Genomic DNA, 22,726 nt, shown 5'->3' with positions numbered 1-22,726 from the left:
AGCTCTGGTGTGGAGGGAGAAGGGGGCACACACCCTGCATGGGCACACGCCCTTGCCCCAGGCAGGGATCCTCAGACACTCATATTATTTACACCGTAGAAAGCAAACAGGCTGCCCACAAAGAACGATTAGGAAACTTGAAGTGTTTTATTCCGTACTTTTTCTTTAAAGTGTAGACTGTCATAGATTCATCCGTATAAATAATTTTCCTGCCAACATTAGTTCACTTTCCACTTCCCATTCAAAATCTTCAGAACTTCAAGTATTTGAATGCACTTAAAAATTTCCCCTGCTTTTGTTTTACATAGCACATTCTCATTATAATTAGGCGACTCATGAAGTTGAAGAATTTCTTGTAAAAGAAAGTTCAAAATCTACTAGTATGCATTAGGACAAATTAGCACTGTCTTGGTCAGTAATCATTTTAACAGTATGTAAAGAAAGAAAAACACTATGTTTCTTTCATTTTTCCTGAAAGAAAAGTGGAAGAAAATAGGCATATCTGTACCATTCAGATCAAAGCACAAAATATCATTTAAAAAATAAATACCTAAGGCATACCTGACACACTTTTATGTCAATTTCCTCAACTGTTTAAAAATGGCCTCAGGTGTGGCTGTGTGTCCACCTGCCTTCTGCCAGCAACCTCTGCAGCCCTTGCCCACTGACCCTGCGTCCGGAATAACTGCTCTTTGTCACTTGTCATGAAGCCTGCACCTTGATATCCTGGGCTTCACATGCAATTTCGGAAACTCAAATGACACTACATAGACTTGCTCTAAATCTTTTTTTAGTGCAGTTTGGCAAATATCCCAAATGAAATTCAACTCTAAGTTAAAAGTATTAAACAGAGATAGAGCTAAGTGCCTCCGAGATTCTCTGGGCTGCCCAGAGGCTCTGGAGAGCGTAGGAATAGAAAACCCAAATGCCCCGGAGCTGAAGGGACTGCAAGATACCTGCTGCTTTACCACAACAGAACAGTTACCCTAGGGACAGCCCTCCCGACTGGGCTTCTGCGCTGCTGTGAAGATCTTAAAGGCCCACAACCCTTGTCCTCCCAAAGCCCCAAACTCAGAAAGTGGGCGTCATCCCCACTGTTAACTCACAGTGCTAAGAAGAGCAAGCATTGAACACGGAAACCTGATCTGTCCCCCATCGTCCACCTCCCGGGACTCTGGACGCTCACTTTCAGGCTCTATCTGCTGGTGGGAACTGCACTTTGGTTTTGGTTTCTAGGAAAAAGATCACTACACAGCTGTCTGGAGACACCCGGGCACTAGATGGCCAAGTCCTCTGGCCTGGCCCGCCCACTGCTGGCCTTGCTGGCCCTACCCGGATCCCCCAGGAGCAAGGGCGGCTGGTGCATCTGGGCCGCGGTGGTCACAGCCTGCTCCTCCTCCTCGGGGGTCCCTGCCAGGGCGCTCCCCTCTAGACTGCTGCCGCTCCCGTCCAGCAGCAGGGGTGCCGCGCCCGCCTCGGCCTCGGGCGCGAGCTGCTGGGAGCTGCTGCTGGTGGGGCTGGGCGCGGCGGGCCTGGCCGCCGCCGGGGAGGCCTTGAGCGCGGGGGGCTGCTGCTCGGCCGCCTGGTTGGCCCAGTTCTGCTCAGTCATCAGCAGGTGCTGGTGGCCGTTGTAGAGCTTGGCGGACTGGCCCTTCCCGCGCGCCTCGGTCAAAGCTAGCATTTTGAAGTCCACGGCCGGTGGCGGGGCTCCGGGGTAGCCCACCGCACGGGCCTGTCCCAGGGGCGCAGCGGTGTGCGCGTGGTAGGGCGGGAACCCGATGGCGACGGCGGACGGCCGGGAGCTGGGGGGCAGGGGCGGGGGATCGGCCGTCCCCAGCTGGGTCTCGGAGGCGCCCGGGCCGAGGCGGCTGGTCACGCCCTGCTTGAGCTTCCTCCAGCCCAGGTGGTAGATCTCCAGCATGTTGAGCAGCAGGGACGCGCAGGCCACCGCCAGCATGAAGATGATGAAGATGGTCTTCTCCGTGGGCCTGGAGATGAAGCAATCCACCGTGTTGGGGCAGGGCCAGCGGTCGCAGCGGTAGAGCGGCTTCAGCTCGAAGCCGTACAGAAAGTACTGGCCGGCGATGAAGCCCACCTCGAACAGCGTCTTGAAGATGATGTTGAAGACGTAGGTCCGCAGCAGCGCCCCGGACATGCGCACCCTGCCGCGGTCATCCCGCGAGCGGGGCTTGTCCTGCACCGGCTCCTTGGGGCTGGGGCTGTCCCTCTTCAGCTGCTCCTCCTCCTCCCTCTCTTTCTTCTTCTCTTCCATGCGCACGATGTGCAGCACGTGGCCCAGGTAGATGAGGGTGGGCGTGGACACGAAGATGATCTGCAGCGCCCAGAAGCGGATGTGTGAGATGGGGAAGGCCCTGTCGTAGCAGACGTTCTCGCAGCCCGGCTGCTGGGTGTTGCAGGTGAAGTCTGCCTGCTCATCACCCCACACGTCCTCCGCCGCGGCCCCCAGCACCAGGATGCGGAATATGAACAGCACCGTCAGCCAGACCTTGCCAATGACCGTGGAGTGCTCCTGTGCATTTTCCAAGAGTCTTCCCAGAAAGCTCCAGTCACCCATTGCTTCAGATTCCTAACCTGCAAGGAGAAAACGCTCATTAACACCGGGGCTGCGATGGCTGAGCGCCAGGGTCTGCACCTGAGGGCTGCAGCCACTGCCCCATGGCCTGGGATGGGGCTGATGGGCAGCTTCTCCACAGGGCAGGCATCGCAGCTCCCTGGGACGTGGCCGAGCACACTACGCAAGTGCAAACGTCCATGAGGAACCACAGGTTAAACTCTTCATTTCAGAGACAAGAAAGCCAGAGCCAGGAGAGAAATGCCCCCGCTGGTCTCCACGCTGCCCGGGTTCTCTCCCTGAGGCTGACCCCACAGGAGCTCTGGGGCTCTGCCACCACTGGGGCCAATTCTGAATCATGACCTTTCTGTTCAGGTGGGATTACAGCAACCTCTTCCCAAATTGCTGCCATCCCTATGCCCATGCCACCTTCAGAACTTCTGCCATGCTAATCTAATACCTTTTCTGCTTTCTCTGTCTTCACATCAACTCTTTATGCTTAAATTTATCTAAACTAGGAAAGTTTACTACTGTCAATGGAAAACTGGCACTAATACCTTCAGTGGATGGTATCTTTAAGAGTAAATACATTCCAACTCAGCCAGCTTTATTTTGGAAATAAGGAAATAAAGGTGTACTCCCCTTTTTTAAAAACAGAATAAATTCCTTGATGACAGCGAAGATCATACATTCTATGGGATATTGCTTGGCAAAAGCTCTGGGTGTAAGCTCTCTCTTTGCTGCAAAGAGGAAGATGGGGAGTACTGGAGAGGTGTTGAACAAGCTAGTACCAAACCCAGCCCTTCTCCAAGGCCACTATTTGGGTGGAAACAGAATTGATTAGGGAACGATCTTCTCATGCATGATTCAGCATCAACTCATGACCACCTGAAATCACCTCAGCTGATCGAGTGCCCACACTGGATTCTGGGCAGAGCTCGAGGCGTGGACGATGGGGGCAGAGGAAGCACCTGGGGTGAACCGAGCTTGAAGATCCTGCTAGGAGCAGAGGCCAGCTCAGCAGAGCCAGACCTGCCGTGGCTGTCACCCAACAGCACTCGAGGGTACCCAGCATGTCCGGGGGTGGACACAGCATGCCCAGACTCGGTCAGGGTGCAAGTGAGTGGAGCCCAACCAGCATGGGAGATGGCATGGGTCCTTGGTCTTCTGGGTCAGACTGCCTACGGGTGCTGGGCAGGGCTCACCAGCCCCACCTGCCCCTGAGGTGTGACTCCAAAGAAGGCAGCCCATGGGGGGCGGGTGGTCCCAGCTGCAGACCCACCCCTAGGCCCAGCTCAGCAAGTGTCAGGTAAACACCACCAGGCAGGCAGCTTCCTCTCTCTGAGCGTGTGTACACCATGGTCATTCACGGGGATGGAGGGAGGTGGGACCACAGGCCTGCTGAGAAGGTGGCAGTGCCCACAGACACAGGGGATGAAGATGAGACTGTGTCCCACGTCGCTGCTGCCCCAACAGGCTGGATGCTGGGAATGTGGACGGAAAGACAGCTCCATGCTATGCAGTGAGGAGAGTGGTCTCAGCTGTGAGGACACAGTCTCCAGTGGAACCAAAGAAAACACTTGTCATTTTCAATTTTAAAATATTTTAGGCCAGGCACAGTGGCTCATGCCTGTAATCCCAGTACTTTGGGAGGCTGAGGCAGGTGGATCACTTGAGGTCAGGAGTTTGAGAACAGGCTGGCCCACATGGTGAAACCCCATCTCTGCTAACAATACATAAATTAGCCAGGTGTGGTAGAGCGCCTACTATTCCCTAGTCTCAGCTACTTGGGAGGCTGAGGGAGGAGAATCACTTGAACCCGAAACGCAGAGGCTGAAATGAGCCAAGATGGTGCCACTGCACTCCAGCCTGGGTGACAGAGCAAGAATCCGTCTTAAAAAAATATATTTTTTAAATATTAACTTTTATGAACTTGTTCAAAGGCAAATTAACAAAAAACTCTACTCACTAGCAATCTAAAGAAACAGACAAATGTTAACCCTCCCTTACAATAAACTCCCACGTTTTGCTTGGGCCCCGGAGCTCTGCGAGAAAGCTGGCTGTTCTCGTGTCCTCCCAGGCTCTCACCTCCTGCTGTGGCTGCCGTCTTTTCCTGTGTTCAAAGGAAGTGGGATGATTTACTTTAGAAACTTAATTACTGCACTTGAAACCATCCCGTCTGTCCCATGAAGGACGTCTGGGAACCATTCTGGGTCACTTCCTGCTTCCCCTCCAAGTGTCCCTCTGGGCTGGGACCAGGTCCCCTAATGGCATCTCTGCCTCTCCCTGCCCAGGCGTCTGGGCAGACGCTGCACAGAACAGAACCATGACAGCAGGCAAGACCCACCAGGACCTGGGCCCAGACACACTGCAGCCTGAAATTCCACCTTTAGGTCTCTGCACATGCTGCTTCTCCCACCTAAAGCCCTGCCCCATCCGGTCACTGCCTGCTGACCTGCCCCTTGCCTCCACTGTCCCCTCAGAGGTGGCCACTGCAGGCCTACACCGATGCCCTGGGTTCTCTCCCCCCCTTGCCATGCCCTAGTTTAATGGCTGTCACCTCCTCCCTCCTCCCCCTACCCTGCCTCTGCTCCAGCAGGTTCCCTGCATTCCCTCCCTCCTTTCACAGCCTCACCTGCCAAGCTTCCCTGGGCAAGGGCAGCCTCTGGGCTCTAGAGAACACCTGCCCCCTGTGCCCCTCCCCTAGGCCTGGCTCTGAGGGCGGGGCTGGCACAGGTATCCTCTCCAGTCCCGGTCTATAGGCAGAACAGCCAGGTAATATGCTTTCTGGAGGCTTCTGAGGAGAGACCACTGTGGGTAGCTCATGCCCCTTCCAGACGCCTTGCACATGCTCCAGCAGGTCTTGCTAAAAAGCAGTCTACATGGGGTGCTGGGACAGGGGCCTGGCCGGCCCCCCATACAGGGCAGATGGCATGGAGCACCATGAGGGAGGGGTCCGCTGCCCGCCACAGACTGGACAGTTCTGCTGGTGTTTCCCTGTGGGGCCATGTTTGGAGTGACCCCACAGGAAAGAACTGTCCCACCCCAAATGCCCATCATGCACCGGTGGAGAAACACGAGGCTGAATAACTACTTATTCCATTGGTAAACCAGACGATACGACGGGGAAGCTGACGACAGCGGCTCAGCCTGCTCCAGATCCTGTAGGCCCAGGGGCTGCAAAACACTTGAATATATGCCCTTGGAAGAGCCTCACGACCTCTGAGTGCAACCTACAAGAATGAGGACCAGCCACCAGCCCGACCCTTGCTTGTGCCCCACCAGCGGACGAGGCTGTGTCCCAGAGGCAGGAGGACAGACTGTGTCCCAGACGGGAGCATCCAGCTCTCGGGCACTGCGTGTGGTAGCACACGGGGGATCTGTGTGGATCTTTCTGGAAAAGAATGAGAGACATGAACATAACAATAGCTTTGACCTCTAATTCTACTCCAGGACATCGTACTAAGGAAATAATCAGAGACTTGGATAAATGTGTGCACGTGGTGTATTGTGATGTACCCGTAAGGAATGACTGGAAACAAACAGCTGGTAGAGGATGAACAGTTACCCTAGCAGTGCTGGCTGGCCGTGGCTGACACTGTGCTCTGGCCAACCCAGCTCCTTCTCCCATCCTTCCCTCCCTTACCTGCCTCTATTGTGACTGGGAAGGGGAATATTTGCTTCTTTGTTCTCCCTTGTGGCTGGAGGTGAATAGAAAAGGCAGTTCTGTCCAGTGAGGTGTAAGATGCCTGCTGGGGAATGTCTGGGAAAGCTTTGGTTTTCTAAGAAAAGGGCAAGCGGTCCTTGTGCTATCCTTTCCCTTTCTTTTCCACACAGATTATAGATGTGATGCTGGAGCTGGGCAGCCACTTTGCAAGCATGAGTCAAGAAGCATGGCAGGGCACCTGCTGTGAACTGTGGAACTGCCGAATCAGCCCCATCAGACACCTCCAGATTTCTTATATGAGGGGAAGATCTTATTTGTTCAAATTAGGTTTCCTGTTGTTTGCAAGTGAAAAAGAATCCCTGATACACTATCTTAAATGCTTTATGAAATACAGCCTGGGAAAATGAAAAGCTATGGATCATTTATAACTACTAAAATATAAAGTAGCCATTAGATGTAATTTTTCAGAACATTAATGACATGAAAAATGACTGATGCTATGATGATAAGTGGCAAGAGCTTAGGACAACACTATAGTCTGAAATCAGCTCTTTTATACACGCTCTTACATGGACACAGAAGAAGGAAGAACGATACTGAAATGTTAACAGTGGTGCTTCTCAGAACGGGTGATTTTCCTTTTCACAGTTCTCTGCATTTTCTTTTTTTTTTTTTTTTGAGACAGAGTTTCACTCATGTTACCAGGGTTGAGTGCAATGGCGCGCTCTCGGCTCACCGCAACCTCCGCCTCCTGGGTTCAGGCAATTCTCCTGCCCCAGCCTCCTGAGTAGCTGGGATTACAGGCACGCGCCACCATGCCCAGCTAATTTTTTGTATTTTTAGTAGAGACGGGGTTTCACCACGTTGACCAGGATGGTCTCGATCTCTTGACCTCGTGATCCACCCGCCTCGGCCTCCCAAAGTGCTGGGATTACAGGCTTGAGCCACTGCGCCCGGCCAGTTCTCTGCATTTTCTTTGACAACATATCACATTGCTCATCATAAAAGATCAATGACCATGGCTTTCATTTTTTGAAGTTGTAGCTTTTGAAAAAACCAGCTGACTCCTGTTTTGTTGTTCTTTCATTGTGGTTTCTACACCTTTCATTGCTTTAATCGTGTCTGTAGCAAGCACACAGACAAATACAATACACTTTGCACGCTTAGCCCCATGTCAGAGGATAGCGACTGTGGGATCACCGAGAGTTTAGAGTAGATTCCATCCTCCTGCCTGGCAATCTCCCATGTCAGGCGCAGCGTTTGGAGAAAGCAGTTTCCCCAACAGACTCTAAGCGAGCCAGGGCCAGGGAGCCTGTGTCCCCGTCACTTACTCTGAGCTTCACAACTACACTTCACAGTTTGGGTTTTGTTTTGTAAAACACACGTGCGAATAAATGAAAATTTAACCAGAGGACGGACAATCTGTCTGGGAGACTGACAATTGGATCCTGTTCAGACCTGTGTGGAAGCCTCCCCAGCAGATGTGGGTCCACCTCCCCTCACTCACTGTCAGATTTGGTTGGCTCTGATATGCAGAGCTCTGGAGGCATTTTATCAATTACACCCCCCAACCTTTTTTTTTTTTTTTAAGAGACAGAGTCTCACTCTGTCGCCCAGGCTAAGGTGCAATGGAAAGATCATAGCTCATTGCAGCCTTGTGTTCACTGAGCTCAGGTGATTCTCCCACCTCAGCCTACAAGCCGCTAGGATTACAGGCGTGCACCACCATGCCTGCCTATTTTAATTTTTGTTGTAGAGACGAGGTCTTGTGATATTGCCCAGGCTTGTCTGGAACTCCTGGCCTCAAGTGATCCACAAACCTTGGCCTCCCAAAGTGCTGGGATTACAGGCGTCAACCACCACACCCAGCCTGATGTCACTTTGTAATCATATTCCTAATACCATTAGATAGTGAAATCAGCAGAGATGTGAAGCCCATGTAAGACTCTCCTCCGCTAAGTACAGGCAGAGGATGAGAGAGGGTATGCTAGGATCCACGGAGGCTAAGGTCAGGCAAGGCGATGCCGAACCACGCGTCCTGAGCACCACTGGGCAGAGGAAAACACAGGCTTTGGCTTAGCACCCAAGGGAGGCCCCCAGTGTGATCACGTAACCTTGCAAGGTGCGTGCGGCCTAATGACAGAATACCGCAGCCCACGTTATGGAGCCCTTTTTAGATAACAGACCTAAAAACTGTGGGGTGAGGTTATACGGTACTTGGTTGCAGGATGTTTATGATCTCTCATGAGATGGCACTTGATCTTTTTGGTTCTGTCTCAGTGAAAGCTTTGATTCTTAACCATCTGAATAACAAGAGTGTGGTAATCTTGGAGCATGTGTCCAAGGCCCGGGTTGGGTGACAGGCAGGCGAATGGAAGAAAGGAAGGACAGCAAGGAGTCACATTCTGAAGACAAAAATAAAGCGAAACACGGTGTCTGATTAGAGTCAGGGCGAAAGGAGCTATGAACCAGAGGCTGAGCCTGGCGACCGGGAATACCATGGCACCATTTAAAGAGGAAGAAGTTGGGGCAAGTGCTGAACTGAGCCTGGAAGAAAGGCGAGGGGGCGGCTGTGAAAGCAAGGAGGGGGACAGGAGTGAGGATGATCAGGAGGCAGCTGGGGGCACGGGGCTGGGGGCGTCAGGAAGAGGGTCTGCACTGCAGCTTCCCTCTTAGGCAGGACCATTGAGCAAAGAACAGAGATGGAGAGGGAGGCGGGAGAACACGGCTCCTGGTGTGCGGTTTGTGTGTGCGTGCGCGCATGTGCGTGTGTCTGTGTAGGCGTGAAGGATCCTATGGTCTGGCAGCGTGGGGACTAAGATTGGGCAGGGAGGACCTCGTCCTGGACAGGGTGGGGAGGGGACCCTCGGTCTGTGCCTGACCAGCATCCCCAGAGAAGGCCAGACTTGGGTTGTGTTAGGTTCTTAGAATGGGTGCTTTGAAGTTGTTTCATCCTTTTAACTCTGTTCCGTTTCTCCCTTAGTGTTCTGGAAAAGTTCATTTAGAGAATTCTGACCTTGGGAAGGCAAGCAGTGACCTCCCAACTCTCAAGCAGTGTGGGACCCTCCACGCAACACCGGGCGGGGCTGGAGGGCAAAGGCCACCTGAGGCCCCGCAGAGCCTGGTACAGCTGTGACAGCCACTCGCCTCTGACAGGTGAGGCTGGAGAGCCAGGGCCCACGGTGCTGAGCGGGGCCTCTGAGGCAGGGGTGACTCTGCGTCAGTGCCCTTCAAAGGGCCCAAAGGACGGAGGGGAAGAAAGGCCCATCCACCTCACAGGAAGGCAGGAGGCCACTGTGGTCAAGTGTCCTGTCCTGGGGAGGGGTCAGTGCGACGTGGATGGAAGCAGATGCAGGGGTGGATCCGCTTCCATCTGTTCTCAGTATATCAAGAACATCAGGGAAGGAGAGAGCATGGGCAAAAGTGGGGCCTGGGGCCGGCAGAGGTACTCCAGACGGGGCGCTGTGGGTGCTGGACATCAGAGGAAGAGGAGGGTGGCTAGAGGGAGGTGGGGCGGGAGCTGGGCGGCTCCTTCGGCCAGGAGGCAGCCAGCGAGGGCAAGCTGGGCAGAAGGACTCCAGAGTGCTGACAGGGTCAAGGAGGAGGTCACCTCCTCAGGCAAGGGCAGGACTTGCCCTGAGGAGATAAGGAAGCTTGACAGCAAGGCAGGGAGAGGATGTGGAAGAGATCAGGTCCCAACCCCCTAGCCCGCTCCTCTGCAGGCACAGGAGATGCAGGCCGTCAACATGGGCTGCTGAGGCCTGCTCCACGAAGGGACGCCTTCAGCCTGGGGGCCGCATGGAACAGAACACAGGGCCCCTGTCCCGGTACAGCCCCCATGCTGGTGGGAAGTCAGGCAACATGAGAGAATTTCCATGTGTGAGATGCCCCAATGCCCTGGAGAAGCAGAATGCTGGGGAGAAGCATCGCTGGGGGTGCACAGGCCAGAGAGGACCAGGGCCCCAGGACATGGGAGCCTCAGGGATGAGGACAGAGTGATCCAGGCCAGAAAGGGCTCTCAGGTAGGGGCATCCCTGGTGGGTTCAAGGGACAGCGAGGACGGGGTGACTAGAGCTCAGCAAGCTGGGGCTGGGGAGGCAGACAGGCCACAGCAGATGGGCAGAGAACCTGGGCTCTCACTTCACTGCGACGGGAAAGTACTGGAGTGACGGAACAGAAGAGTGGCCGTGCTCACAGGGCCACCCTGGGGCGGTCTGCGGGGCAGGGGCAGACACACAGCACCCAGCAAGGAGGCCGGGCCACCATCCAGACACACAAGAGTGGGCAGTCGAGGTGTGAGAAACGGCCCCACCTGCATACGCCTGAAACTGGGACCCACAGGCATGGCCCTGGGCTGGTGTGGGGAGGGCGTCAGCACTGTGCCTGGAATGGGAGGAATGGAACTGCCTTTTATCAAGATGGGAAGGCCAGGGGAGGCCCAGGTTTGGGGAAGAACATGGCTATCATGAATTGTTTGAGACATGTTAAGTTTAAAATGCCTGACATCTGTGAGTGTGGAGGCTGGAGGTGCACGTCTGGGAACTGTCACCAAGCGGACCCTGAGGCTGGATTCAGATTATTGAAGGGCAGGGGAGGAGGAAACGGGGCTGACGACGGAGCCCAGGGGTCCAACAGCATCCAGAGGGTGTGCACAGATGGGCGGGGCATCTGCAGAGGAGCTGATCACCACCAAGCCCAAGTTTTAGTTAAGACTCCGGAATGCAGTCACGGCCAAAAGGTTAATTTGTACCATACTTGATTCCCTCTCATAACACCATATTGACAATTAAATTTTTTTTTTGGAGACAGGGTCTCGCTCTGTTGCCCAGGCTGGAGTACAATGGTGAGATCTTGGCTCACTGCAATCTCTCTCATGAGTTCAGACTATTCTTGTGCCTCAGCCTCACGAGTAGCTGGGACTAAAGGCCCCTGTCATCACACCCAGCTAATTTTGGTATTTTTAGTAGAGACAGGGATTTGTCATGTTGACCAGGATGGTCTGGATTCCCGATCTCAGGTGATCTGCCTGTCTTGGCCTACCAAAGGGCTGGTACAGGCCAGAGTCACCACGCCTGGCCCATACTGACAATTTAAAACACTGTTACTTGGTTTATAAATTAGAGGTAATACAATATGGAGTAAAGCGAGTTAAATTAATTTTGTATTGTTTGTGATTGCCTGGAACACTGAGGTTTTGAGGGTCACATGTAGGCTTACCCAGGAAGAGTTCTACGTTTAAGTAGCAACATCTGTGAGGTTTGGTGCAGGGCAGTGGTGCTTCAGATGCTCATTTCTGCATCCTGGGTTTGGCACACATCTAAAGGGCCTGTTGGACTGAACTAGTCACAAATATACAACGAAAATGGGCTTATCCAGTTCGTCGTTTTTTCAGCCACTGGAAAGACTGTCTTCCATTAGCCTCTTTCATTCCTTGTCTATTTCAAGCTTTCGCACTTACAGACTGTAATTTCCAGATGGCACAAGACCTAGCCTGTGGTGTTAGGTACCTAAACCCACCCTTTTCATAGTTCTGATCTGACTTTTTAAAAAAGAAATAGAATTCAAAACAAACCTGTCAAAATAACAAAAGGAACAAAAGACCTTTTCTTGTACTCTATACGGCTGACCTCAACATTTAGCATTGTCCGAGCAAGATGAAAAGCAGGCCTTTAAAAGCTGGTTTAGTGTCACTTATAATCTAGTGCCACAGTTCAATCACACAGAGCTGCATGAAAGAGGAAAATCCTGAATCTCTGAAGTTTCACACTGAGAGCACATGATATTAGTTTTCCATCTCCGGAAGAAAATGACAGAAGGCTACCCCTGTTAACCACACCAGCAGGATATCCAATGGCAACAGTTCTAGATACTCAGCACTTGGTATCTGGTAGGACAAGTCCCCCAACCTTGTTCCACAAACGTGTCTTTTGACAGTTTTCGGCCTTTTATTTCTAACTTAGGTATAGCTTTCCAAGATCCACAAAAATCCAAGAAAGGGTGTGGATTGGAAATGCATTAAACTTAGAGATTGACTTCTGTACACTCGCTTTCTCATTAGCAAGTGCAACCGCTCTACTGGGGTGACGCTTCTTTAATTCCCTGAGCCTTAAGAGGCTGTCCCTGAAGGTCTTAGTCATCTTGTTAGATTTATCCCTAGATACTTCTTTACAGTTGTTCTAAAGAGTTTGTAAAATGTTCTGACTGTTATTAGTACTTAGGAACATTCTTTTTGTATACTGATATTGTATCCAGCAACCTGTTACAAAGGCTTTTCTAGTTCTAATAGGAGATTCTTTTGGATTTTCTATGTAGACAAAAAAATAATCTGCTATTAAGGATAAATTTGTCTCTTCTTTTCCTAATTCTAATTCCTGTTGTTTTTTTCCTTGTCTTCCCTTTACTGGCCAGGACTTCTAGCATAATATGGTGCGGTAACATCTTTTCTCGTTTCTGAATTTAACATGAATGTTTCCAAAGTTTTATCATTGAGCACGATGTTTTAATTTTTATCAGATTAAAGACATTTCCTTCCAGTCTTTCTTTGCTAAAAACTTGGTTCTCTTTTTGCTTTTTAAACTATGAATGAGTACTAGATGTAGCACAACACTTTTTTCCTCCATCTATTGTGATTTTTAAATGTAGATCACCGAAGAGGGTAAGTCCTCTTTGCTACGATTTAATTACTTTTTTTTTCTTTTTTGAGACAAGGCCTTGCTCTGTCACTCAGAGGGAATATAGTGGCATAATTACCGCTCACTGTCACTTTGAGCTACAGGGCTCAAGCAATCTTCCTGTCTCAGCTTCCCAAGTAGCTGAGACCATAGGCACACACCACCATGTCTGGTTAATTTTTGTAGTCATTTTCATTTGTAAAGATGGGGTCTCACTATGTTGCCAGGGCTGGTCTCAAACTCCTGGCCTCAAGCCATCCTTCTGTCTCAAGACTCCCAAAGTGCTGGGATTATGTGTGTTAGCCACCATGCCTATCAATGATTTTATGTTTAATATACTATCACATTCAATTTGCTACTACTTGATTTTGGATTTTTATTTGTTTGTATTTAAGATTGGTCTGACCTTTTTTGTCCTATCATCAGACTTTGGTATGAAAGTTATTTTAACCTGAAAAATTTTAAATTATCTGAATAAGCTCATATAAGAATCTCCTATAGGCCAGGTGTGGTTGCTCACGCCTATAATCCCAGTACTTTGGGAGGCCGAGGTGGGTGGATCACAAGGTCACGAGATTGAGACCATCCTGGTCAACATGGTGAAACCCCATCTCAACTAAAAAATACAAAAATTAGCTGGGCATGGTGGCACACACCTGTAGTCCCAGCTACTTGGGAGTCTGAGGCAGGAGAATTGCTTGAACCCAGGAGGCAGAGGTTGCGGTGAGCCAAGATCTCACCATCGCACTCCAGCTTGGGTAACAAGAGCGGAAAAAAAAAAAAAAAATCTCCTATAAAAGAGTTTGGGACTATTCTTTTTTTTTAGGGGATAGGAGGGAAGACTTAATTACAAATTTAATTTAATTGTTACTAACATACATAGGTTTACTATTTACTAAGCCAATTTTGATCATTTATATTTTTAGGAAAATTTTCCACTTTAAGTTTCAAATTTGTTGGCATAAAATTATTCATTCATGGCATTTTATGATTTTGAAGCTCTAGAGTTTGTAGTCAAATTCCTTTGGTTCCAAATATTGTTTATTTGGGGATTTAAAAATATTAGTCTTGCTAGTTTTTCTTTCCTTAAAGAACCAACTTTGATGTGCTTTTAAAAATGACAGTTTATTCTATTTTTTCATTGCCCTATTATGTATGCTATATTCATAATATTTAAAATAAATCTATAAGAGTCCTACACATCTTTTCAATAGATAATATAGGTTTTAGTAAGTGCTAGCATTACTATAAAATACACATATACAATTTAAGAGCACCCTTTATCTGAAAGTTATGTGTTAGTGTATAGTTGCAGGGGTTTCCATCTCAATTTACATGGAGAGATACATGGGTTCTATTCTTTTTTTTTTTTTTTTTTTTGAGATGGAGTTTCACTCATATTACCCAGGCTGGAGTGCAATGGCGCGATCTCGGCTCACCGCAACCTCCGCCTCCTGGGTTCAAGCGATTCTCTTGCCTCATCACCCCAAGTAGCTGGGATTAAAGGCGTGTGCCACCACACCTACCTAATTTTTGTATTTTTAGTAAAAAGTACAAAAATATTTCTGGTTTTACCATGTTGGCCAGGCTGGTCTTGAACTCCTGGCCTCAGGTCAGCTGCACACCTTGGCCTCCCAAAGGGTTGGGATCACAGGTGTAAGCCACAGCGCCTGGCCATATGTGAGCTAATTTTAAACTGGAAGTAAATAAAACAACTATGTTAATTTAAAAACAATTGTCTTCAATATTTTATACTTGAGAATGACAAAATTAAAAATATATGATTTATCCACAGTCTTTCTTCTCAAAATACTTGAATAAAATAAATATTCCCTCAAGAAATCAGCACTAAAGCACCATTTCCACAAGAAGTTCTAACATTAAGCTAGAAAATTAACAGCTGGTTTAGTTTCAATTCAATTGACAGGAAAATGTAGAGAGTCGGAATGTAATCAGAAACACCACCTGCCAAGACTGTTCATGTCCCACCAGGGTCTCTTTTACCTCCAGAGATGGCCCAGCTCCATCTCCCAGTGGAGCCACCTGGTTTCTTCTGCCAATTATTAAAGGGCTTTGTAAGTTTGGTTTTTGTTTTTTTTTTCATTTTTAAAAAATTAAAAAAAATTTTTTTTAGAGACAGAGTTTTCTCCATGTTGGTCAGGCTGGTCTTGAACTCCCGGCATCAGGTGATCCCCCGCCTTGGCCTCCCAAAGTGCTGGGATTGCAGGTGTGAGCCACCACACCTGGCCTGTCAGTTTTAATGACTTCTGTGAAACACTTAAGAATTCCACTGAAATCATTTACTTATCCAAACATTTTATTTAGATATTTTAGTGCTATGTTAATGTATTTCCTTCAATGTTTCAGTCCTCAAAGTTTTAAAAGTTGAATAATGAGAAAAAATGACTTCCTTAAAGTAAAATTGAATTTACCAGTGCACTTTCTGAGGGGTGGCTTGGGGCAAAGGTAAGTAATAGAGAAAATTACAGGGGTGCCTCAGCATAGCAGCAATCAGAACAGGCTTTCATCATGTCTAAAACACAAGTCAGGACGTCTGAACAGGAGATCAGCACTGACCTCATAAACACAGTGCGGTCAGTTAAAAGGCAATATCCTTATATAAATCCAAATGACACCCTTCAGGTGTCTTATATGGAAGAAATATGGAATCTTAGCATTTTAGCACGGGATGAACCTTAGACGTGGTCTAGTTTATGCTCCTTATTTTACAAACTGGGAAATGGCGGCTCAGAGACCGTCCTGAGAGCTGGCTGCAGTTGCAGCAGAGTCCACAGTGCTGACGCCAGCACAGAGGCGCCCAACCTCCAGCTCCTGGTCCAGCTTCCCTTCCCCCTCCACGCCACTTCATGGGTGATGCAGCAGGCAGACCCTGCAGTTTATGACACTATGTATTATATGCCTTTTGCATTACATTTTATTCTCTACCACACTGGAACGCATATGTTCAGAAATGTGGGCTTGAAGTACATTTTAAACTTTCACTCTTTTCTTCCAATCCAAAGTGTCTAGAGGGGGCATTTTTACATTTTACAAAAATTGTTATATATTACTGATATGCTAAAGATAGCCCAATTATTTAATCACAAGTTTGAATTATCTTTTTTTTCCTGTCATACTTATGGCTCACTGTAGCCTCAATCTCTTGGGCTCAAATGATCCTCCTGCCTCAGCCTCCCGAGTAACTGGGACTATAGGTGTGTACCACCACACCGGGCTAATTTTTTTTTTTTAACATGAAGCCAGAAATATATTTATTGAATCAAACTCATTCCTATAATTTTTTTTTAAAATATATTTTGGAGTGACTGTATCTTACTGTATTGCCTGGGCTGGTCTCCAACTCCTGGGCTCAAGAGATCCTCCTGCCTCAGCCTCCCAAAATGTACTGGGATTAGATTACAGGCATGAGTCACCACACCAGGCCAGAACTACCTTTTTAAAGCAAATCCAGACATTTTTACTCTTGCTTAGTGAACAAAATCCCACAACCTGATAATTATGGTATTTTATTATTCCACTGATATTACAGATACAAATTACATCTATCAAAATATTTTTGCAGAAATAATTTCTATAGTATTAATATGATTTCACTTTTCTTTTCCTTTTTTTTTTTTTTTTTGAGACGGAGTTTCACTCATGTTACCCAGGCTGGAGTGCAATGGCGCGATCTCGGCTCACCGCAACCTCCGCCTCCTGGGTTCAGGCAATTCTCCTGCCTCAGCCTCCTGAGTAGCTGGGATTACAGGCATGCACCACCATGCCCAGCTAATTTTTTTTTGTATTTTTAGTAGAGACGGGGTTTCACCATGTTGACCAGGATGGTCTCAATCTCTTGACCTCGTGATCCACCCGCCTTGGCCTCCCAAAGTGCTGGGATTACAGCTTGAGCCACCGCGCCCGGCCATGATTTCACTTTTCTTACTCAAATCTACTTTTATTTATAACCAGAAATTGCTTCTATGTTCTAGAATAAAAGATTAATCTTAACGTCAACAGAAAACGGAGTTTCAGAAATAAATAAGCAATGATCTATGGAGATAATCAGGTGGTCTAAATGTAAAAAGTTAAATGATTTTTATATCTACTATCATTAGTTTGTTAACAGTAAATTTAAAGCAAACCAATTCTTCAAATTAAAGAAAACACACATGACTGTGGAAACTATTCACATCAACCATTACTTTTAGAGATGCAGAAGAGTTTTAAAAAAGCAAGCAATAGGATGGGTGCAGTGGCTCATGCCTGTAATCCCAGCACTTTGGGAGGCCTGAGGTCAAGAGTCTGAGACCAGCCTCACCAACATGGTGAAACACCGTCTCTACTAAAAACACAAAATTAGCAGGGCATGGTGGTGCATGCCTGTAATCCCAGCCACTCGGGAGGCTGAGGCAGGAGAATCGCTTGAACCCGGGAGGCGGAGGTTGCAATGAGCCAAGACTGTGCCATTGCATTCCAGCCTGGTGGCAGAGCAACACTCCATCTCCAAAATCAAAAACAACAAAAAAAATTAACAAACAAAAAAGCAGTAGAGTACTAGCTTAGTTATCATGAGGAGTTTTCCACCACTGTAGGAATGAAAATTAAGATGAAACTTTATTACTCTTTCATTGCCTTTAAGCATTACATAGAAACTGCAAAAGCATACTGTTTTTTTAGAGACATATAAGTTGTTAAGGTCACATGTACTGGATTTTTTCCCTCCTCAATTCAGTAAACATTTATTAAACACCTGCTGTGTGTGGCACTGTGCCACACTGAGGATAGCAAAATAATTAAGATCCAGTCCTTATACTCTCAGGAGGTTCATTTGCGACCTACGGGAGGGCAGATTGGCAAAAAAAAACAGATCAAAATGTAGGTACTACACAGTACTGGGAACAGCTACCGTCCAGTGGGGGGAGGAAGAAGGAGACTGTATGTTAAGCCGCCAAATGGGTTTGGCTGAGTTTCTTCGTAAGAAGAACCCAGGAACCTGACTTTCCATACAGTAGGGTGCAATGCTTCTCAAGGGTCTTTCTGCTTTCTGGAATGTTCTGATAATATTTTTGTACATGGCTAAAGCTATGCGTTTATTAACGTTATGTGCATAATCATGTGCAATACAGAAGGAAAATTATAAAAATATCTATATCCTATTTATTCTGTGTTAGGCACATATTCAAGTAATGGCCACATCTGGAAGACTACAAATTATTTGCATCCATGAGGCTTTACAGAATGGCTGCGATAGGCCAGATCCCGTGGCTCACGCCTGTAATTTCAACACTTTGGGAGGCCGAGACAGAAGGATTACCTGAGGTCAGGAGTTTGAGACTAGCTTGGCCGACATGTTGAAACCCTGTCTTTACTAAAAACACAAAAATTAGTGGGGTGTCATGGTGGGTGCCTGTAGTCACTGCTACTTGGGAGGCTGAGTCAGGAGAATCCCTTGAACCTGGGAGGCGGAGGCTGCAGTGAGCCGAGATGGCACCACTGCACTCCAGCCTGGGTGAGAGCGAGACTCCACCTCAAGAAAAAAAAAAATGGCTGCGATAAATGTATATAATTTTTCATTTCAAATGTATAGTGTATACACGTTATTTTAGCTAAGATAAATGAATATAGTAAGTTAAAATTAAGTAACATTCAAAAAATTGGGTCAAAAATATATTTTTTTTTATTGGCAAAGATTTTTGTTACCCGCCATTGTTTTAAGACAGCTTTCAGCCAGTTGACAATTCAGTATTGTCTGATTTGTTAGAGTAGCACAGTTTCCTGAATTACTTTTCACTATACCAACACATGCATTGCCCTTATGAGATGCCTCCTTCAACATGAACCAAACTGCTGAGCAGGTGGAATCTGTGCCAAATTAGCTGATGTTTACTTTGAACACACTGATATTTGCAAAATAAATCTGCATTTTCCCCCTTTAATCTTCTAATATTTGCCTTGCAATACACTTCACAGCACATGGATGGATCGCCAATGAAGTCATGCACAGAACATAAATCACCACGGTTTTGAACATAAATCACCATGGTGATGAGAGCCATAATTCATTTGTCAGCTATTTGTATAGAACCATTTTTAAATGGCTTGTTTTGGAGACACCTTGATAAAACAAAAACTGGAGTTCTAAAGTTGCAGTCACAAATTCACGAACTGAGAACTCTACGTGGTAGGATGAATTTTGCTCACTAGTGTGGAGCTGGCAACAAAGCAAAGCGGTCGCATCACTGCAATTTACTTTCTCAAGTCTCCTACGAGAAGGGGCTCGGACGGTGCTTTTCCACTCCTCTGCAAATTCTTTATACTTGAACATATTACAACAAACATGTAGGTCAAGAAATTTCGTCATGGCATTAATAGCTATTAAAAGTTTTAAACTTTTAAAAAAGTTTCTGAAAAGAATGTAGGTGAGCGAGCCAACCTCGTTTCTAAACAATCCCAACAGGACTTTTGGGAGCACGGCGATGCTGAATGCCCGCGGACGGCTGGGTGCGCGGTGACATCCGCTGGGAATTTTCAAGCATTTCAGTATCGCTAGGAGCCCTACAGGCTGATGGTCCTGGATAACCCGGCTTCCACCACCCGAGAGAGAAAACAGCCTCACGAAAACAACTTAAACTCGGCTTTGGACTGTCCATCAAGGGAGGTCAAACCAGGCGCTGCTCTCTCTCCAGACTTCGAGGAGCAGAGGAGGAGGATCAAAAGTTTCTCACAAAGTTTCCCGAGCTCCCCACAACTTTCCAAAGAATCCTGAAAGAATTCTAGGGGGCTGGGAGCCGCACAGGTGCCAGGGCTCGGCCTCCCGGCTCGGCAGTCCCAGCCCGCGGGGCCAGCCCGGGAGCTCCGCGTCCCCGCCGCTCCGCGCGTCCCCGCCCCGCGCTGCCCTCGGCCCCCGCGCGGGCCTCCCGAGCGCCCGGCCCGCCTTACCCCGCTCTGCCGCGGCGGCCACCCGGGCGCGTTCCTCCCGAGCAGGTTCCTCCGGGCCGCTCTGAAAAGAATTCCTTTCACACGTGCGGTGCCGCTTCACGCGTGCGCCCCGCGCCACTGCCCGACCTCCCCGCCCCGGCCGCCATCCCCGCTGGCCCAGTGTACGCAGCGCCCGGCGCCCCCACGCCGCAGCCCCGGCCGCCCCGCCACGCCCCCGCCGCCTCGGACCAGCCCCGCCCCGCGCGCTTCCCCGGCAGGCGCACCCGCCGCATCCCCACCCTGCACGCGCAGCCACAGCACGCCCCCGCGTCCCCCTTCCACACCCCAGCCCGAGCGCACGCCAGGACCACGCGCCTGCATCCCCATCCCGCAGCTACGCGGGTGCTCGGGACGTGGAGGCGGGGTCTTCCCTGCCGCCAACACACGCCGGAGCGCGCCCTCGCGGGGCTGGAGAGTAAAGCTGAGAGCTGGCGGGCCCGGCCCAACCCGCCGGGGGGCGCCCCCCGCGCGCACGTGCGCCCGCCCGCGCCTGCCCTGGTCTCAGCAGGCCCTGGGCGGCAGCTGCTCTCGGGGCGCTCCCAGGGCCCGGGGCGCGTTGACGTCGGGCACCTCCGCCTCGCCCGCCTGCAGCCGCCTGGGGACGCGGGTCCCGGACGGCTGACGCGAGGCGGGGGGTGGGGGTGCACCGAGCAGGGAGGCCCCGCGGAAGTGCCGCCGGGCACCGCGTGGCTGCTGTCGAGGAGCGGCGCCCGGGCGGGGCGGAAGGCTATAAATAGCCGCGATCCTGCTTCCCGTCAGACACACTTAATTTAGCCGGCAGGCACACGGATGCTTATTTTCTAAAAAGAACTTGTTCCAATGCGCTCGAGACTTGGCCTGGCCTTAGGTGACGGGGAAGGTGTCCCCGTGGGTCACTAGCTGCATCTGGTCCTGGCGACGAGATGCCAGGGCGAGGCCTAATCTGCTTGCCGGCGCCCAGCGAAGGTTTTAACCTTTTCTGTTCCCTTTGGGGTGGTTTTACCCACGCTTGAGAGGGTCACCGACCGCGGAAGGCCGCGGACCGAGGACGTTATCGCGTCCTTGTCTGTCGTCTGGGCACAGTCTACAGAGGCCGCGGGCTCCCTTCCTGCTCCCCAAGGTCTGGAACGGAGCTTGGCCAGCCGGGGATATATCGGTGGACTGCATTTCGGTGATCATTCTACAAGCTGTAATGGTTCCAAAATCACCTTTATGAGTAATAAGTTTCTTCCAAGAATGTGGTAAAATGCAAGTCTGATAGTTTTCAAGTCTCCATGGAGCGGCTTCCCTCTGTTGCCTTCATGAGCGCTTAGATGTGCTTGGACTGGCAGTCGGCTTGCCCCGGAGAATGTGCTTGGACTGCTGGGATCTGAATTTCAAGTTATCCCAGGGAGGAAAAACTAAGCGCCTAAAGGCGCATCTAAAATATCGTCTCCCTTTGGGATCTTTGCAGTGTATGCATGGAGTAGGTAGTAGTTATGGAGACTCAGTTTTTTAATTGAAAAATACTACCTTTGAAGGCCTTAGAGTACTTGAATATTTTTCTGATTTAAAATATTTTCTCTGAGCAGCACAGGAATAATTTATTTTTTTTGTTGATCACAAAAGCACTAGAAATTGTTAACATTTGTAGTCTATTTGCCAAATGCTATTATTGGTATTCTGAGGATAAAAATGGAAATAATAGCATTGTAATAATTTAACATTTTTCATTAAAATATAGATTTTAAATTATATTATGTGATTCAGACAAGTATTTTACACCTGTGTTCATACAAGCATTATTTACTATAGCCAAAAGGTGTCCACTGGATGAATGGAGAGACAAAATGTATTGCTTACCTACGGTGGAATATTATTCAGCCTTGAGAAGGAAGAAGAGCCCCATCACGTGCTACAACGTGGATGAACCCTGAGCACATTATGCTAAATGAAATAAGCCAGTCACAAAAGTCGCAAATACTGTATGATTCCACTTACATGAGGTACCCATAACAGTCAAAATCATAGAGACAGAAAGTGAAAGTGTGGTTACCAGCAGCTGGGGCGCTGGGAAATGCGTAGGGTTGGATAGGTATGGAGTTTTAGTTTGGGAAAATAGAAATCGTTTTGCAAGCAGATGATGGTGATGGTTGCATAACAACATAAATGTACTTAATGCCACAGAACTGCACACATTAAGAAAGATTAAATGGTAAATTAAAGGTTATGTATAGTTTACTACCATAAAACAATTTAAAAATGATATTGTGTAAAGACCAGCAAAACTAAGAAGCTAGCGGTTTCTTTACACTTGTCATACTGTACAATTTCTAGGTAGACAAATAAGATGTTAATCTTATGGTTTAATTTTTAGTTGTAAAGGTTGCTTCTCATTTGGTGTCAAGAAAGATAGTATTTAGGACAATTTCAGGGAGAAATATGTGTATTTGTAGATATATTCTGTGAAACCGATTAGTGCTGAATTCTCAATCAACAGGCCACATTTCCACATTCTAACAACGTTTCTAGCAAAGAAAAGCACACAGTGAAGAGAGAGAATTGCCCGAATTGTCATTATCTCTCTATGAGCCTAGAACACCGAACACCTGGGTGTGGAGAGACGGCTTCACTTCAATGACTTTCTAGCGGCCACTGAGATGTGCTTGCCTGGGGTGCCCCCTGGCAGGCAGGGCTGGAACTGCTTTCCAGGACCCACTCGGACTGTGAACGAATCTTTGTGCTTTGTATACAGAATGGAAGTTCAACAAATACTTGTTGAACATATATGTCCTTCCTCTATGCAGCAGCCCAGGGCAAACAGGGTAATCGTGTGTGTGTTCATGTGAGAGCAGAATTTAATGGCGCTTTAAGCAC

The 22,726-nt window shown here is 48.6% G+C and overlaps 1 protein-coding gene across 1 annotated transcript; it reads right to left on the bottom strand.

Annotated features, from left to right (window-relative positions):
* Positions 1 to 126: 126 nt before the first annotated feature.
* GJA3 (gap junction protein alpha 3) lies at positions 127 to 20,009 on the bottom strand. Its single transcript, XM_032260142.1, has 2 exons — positions 19,853 to 20,009; positions 127 to 2,592 (listed from the first exon to the last, which is right to left on the bottom strand). Exon 2 carries the CDS (start codon positions 2,573 to 2,575, stop codon positions 1,277 to 1,279), a length of 1,299 nt encoding a protein of 432 aa, XP_032116033.1. The 5' UTR covers positions 2,576 to 2,592; positions 19,853 to 20,009; the 3' UTR covers positions 127 to 1,276.
* Between the last annotated feature and the right edge of the window lie 2,717 nt (positions 20,010 to 22,726).

This window comes from Sapajus apella, unplaced genomic scaffold, assembly GCF_009761245.1.
Source record: "Sapajus apella isolate SASKATOON/1434 unplaced genomic scaffold, GSC_monkey_1.0 scaffold114, whole genome shotgun sequence".
NCBI classification, from domain to species: Eukaryota; Metazoa; Chordata; class Mammalia; order Primates; family Cebidae; genus Sapajus; species Sapajus apella.
The sequence above is the reverse complement of the archived record's forward strand: the minus strand, read 5'-3'. Positions and strand labels throughout refer to the sequence as shown.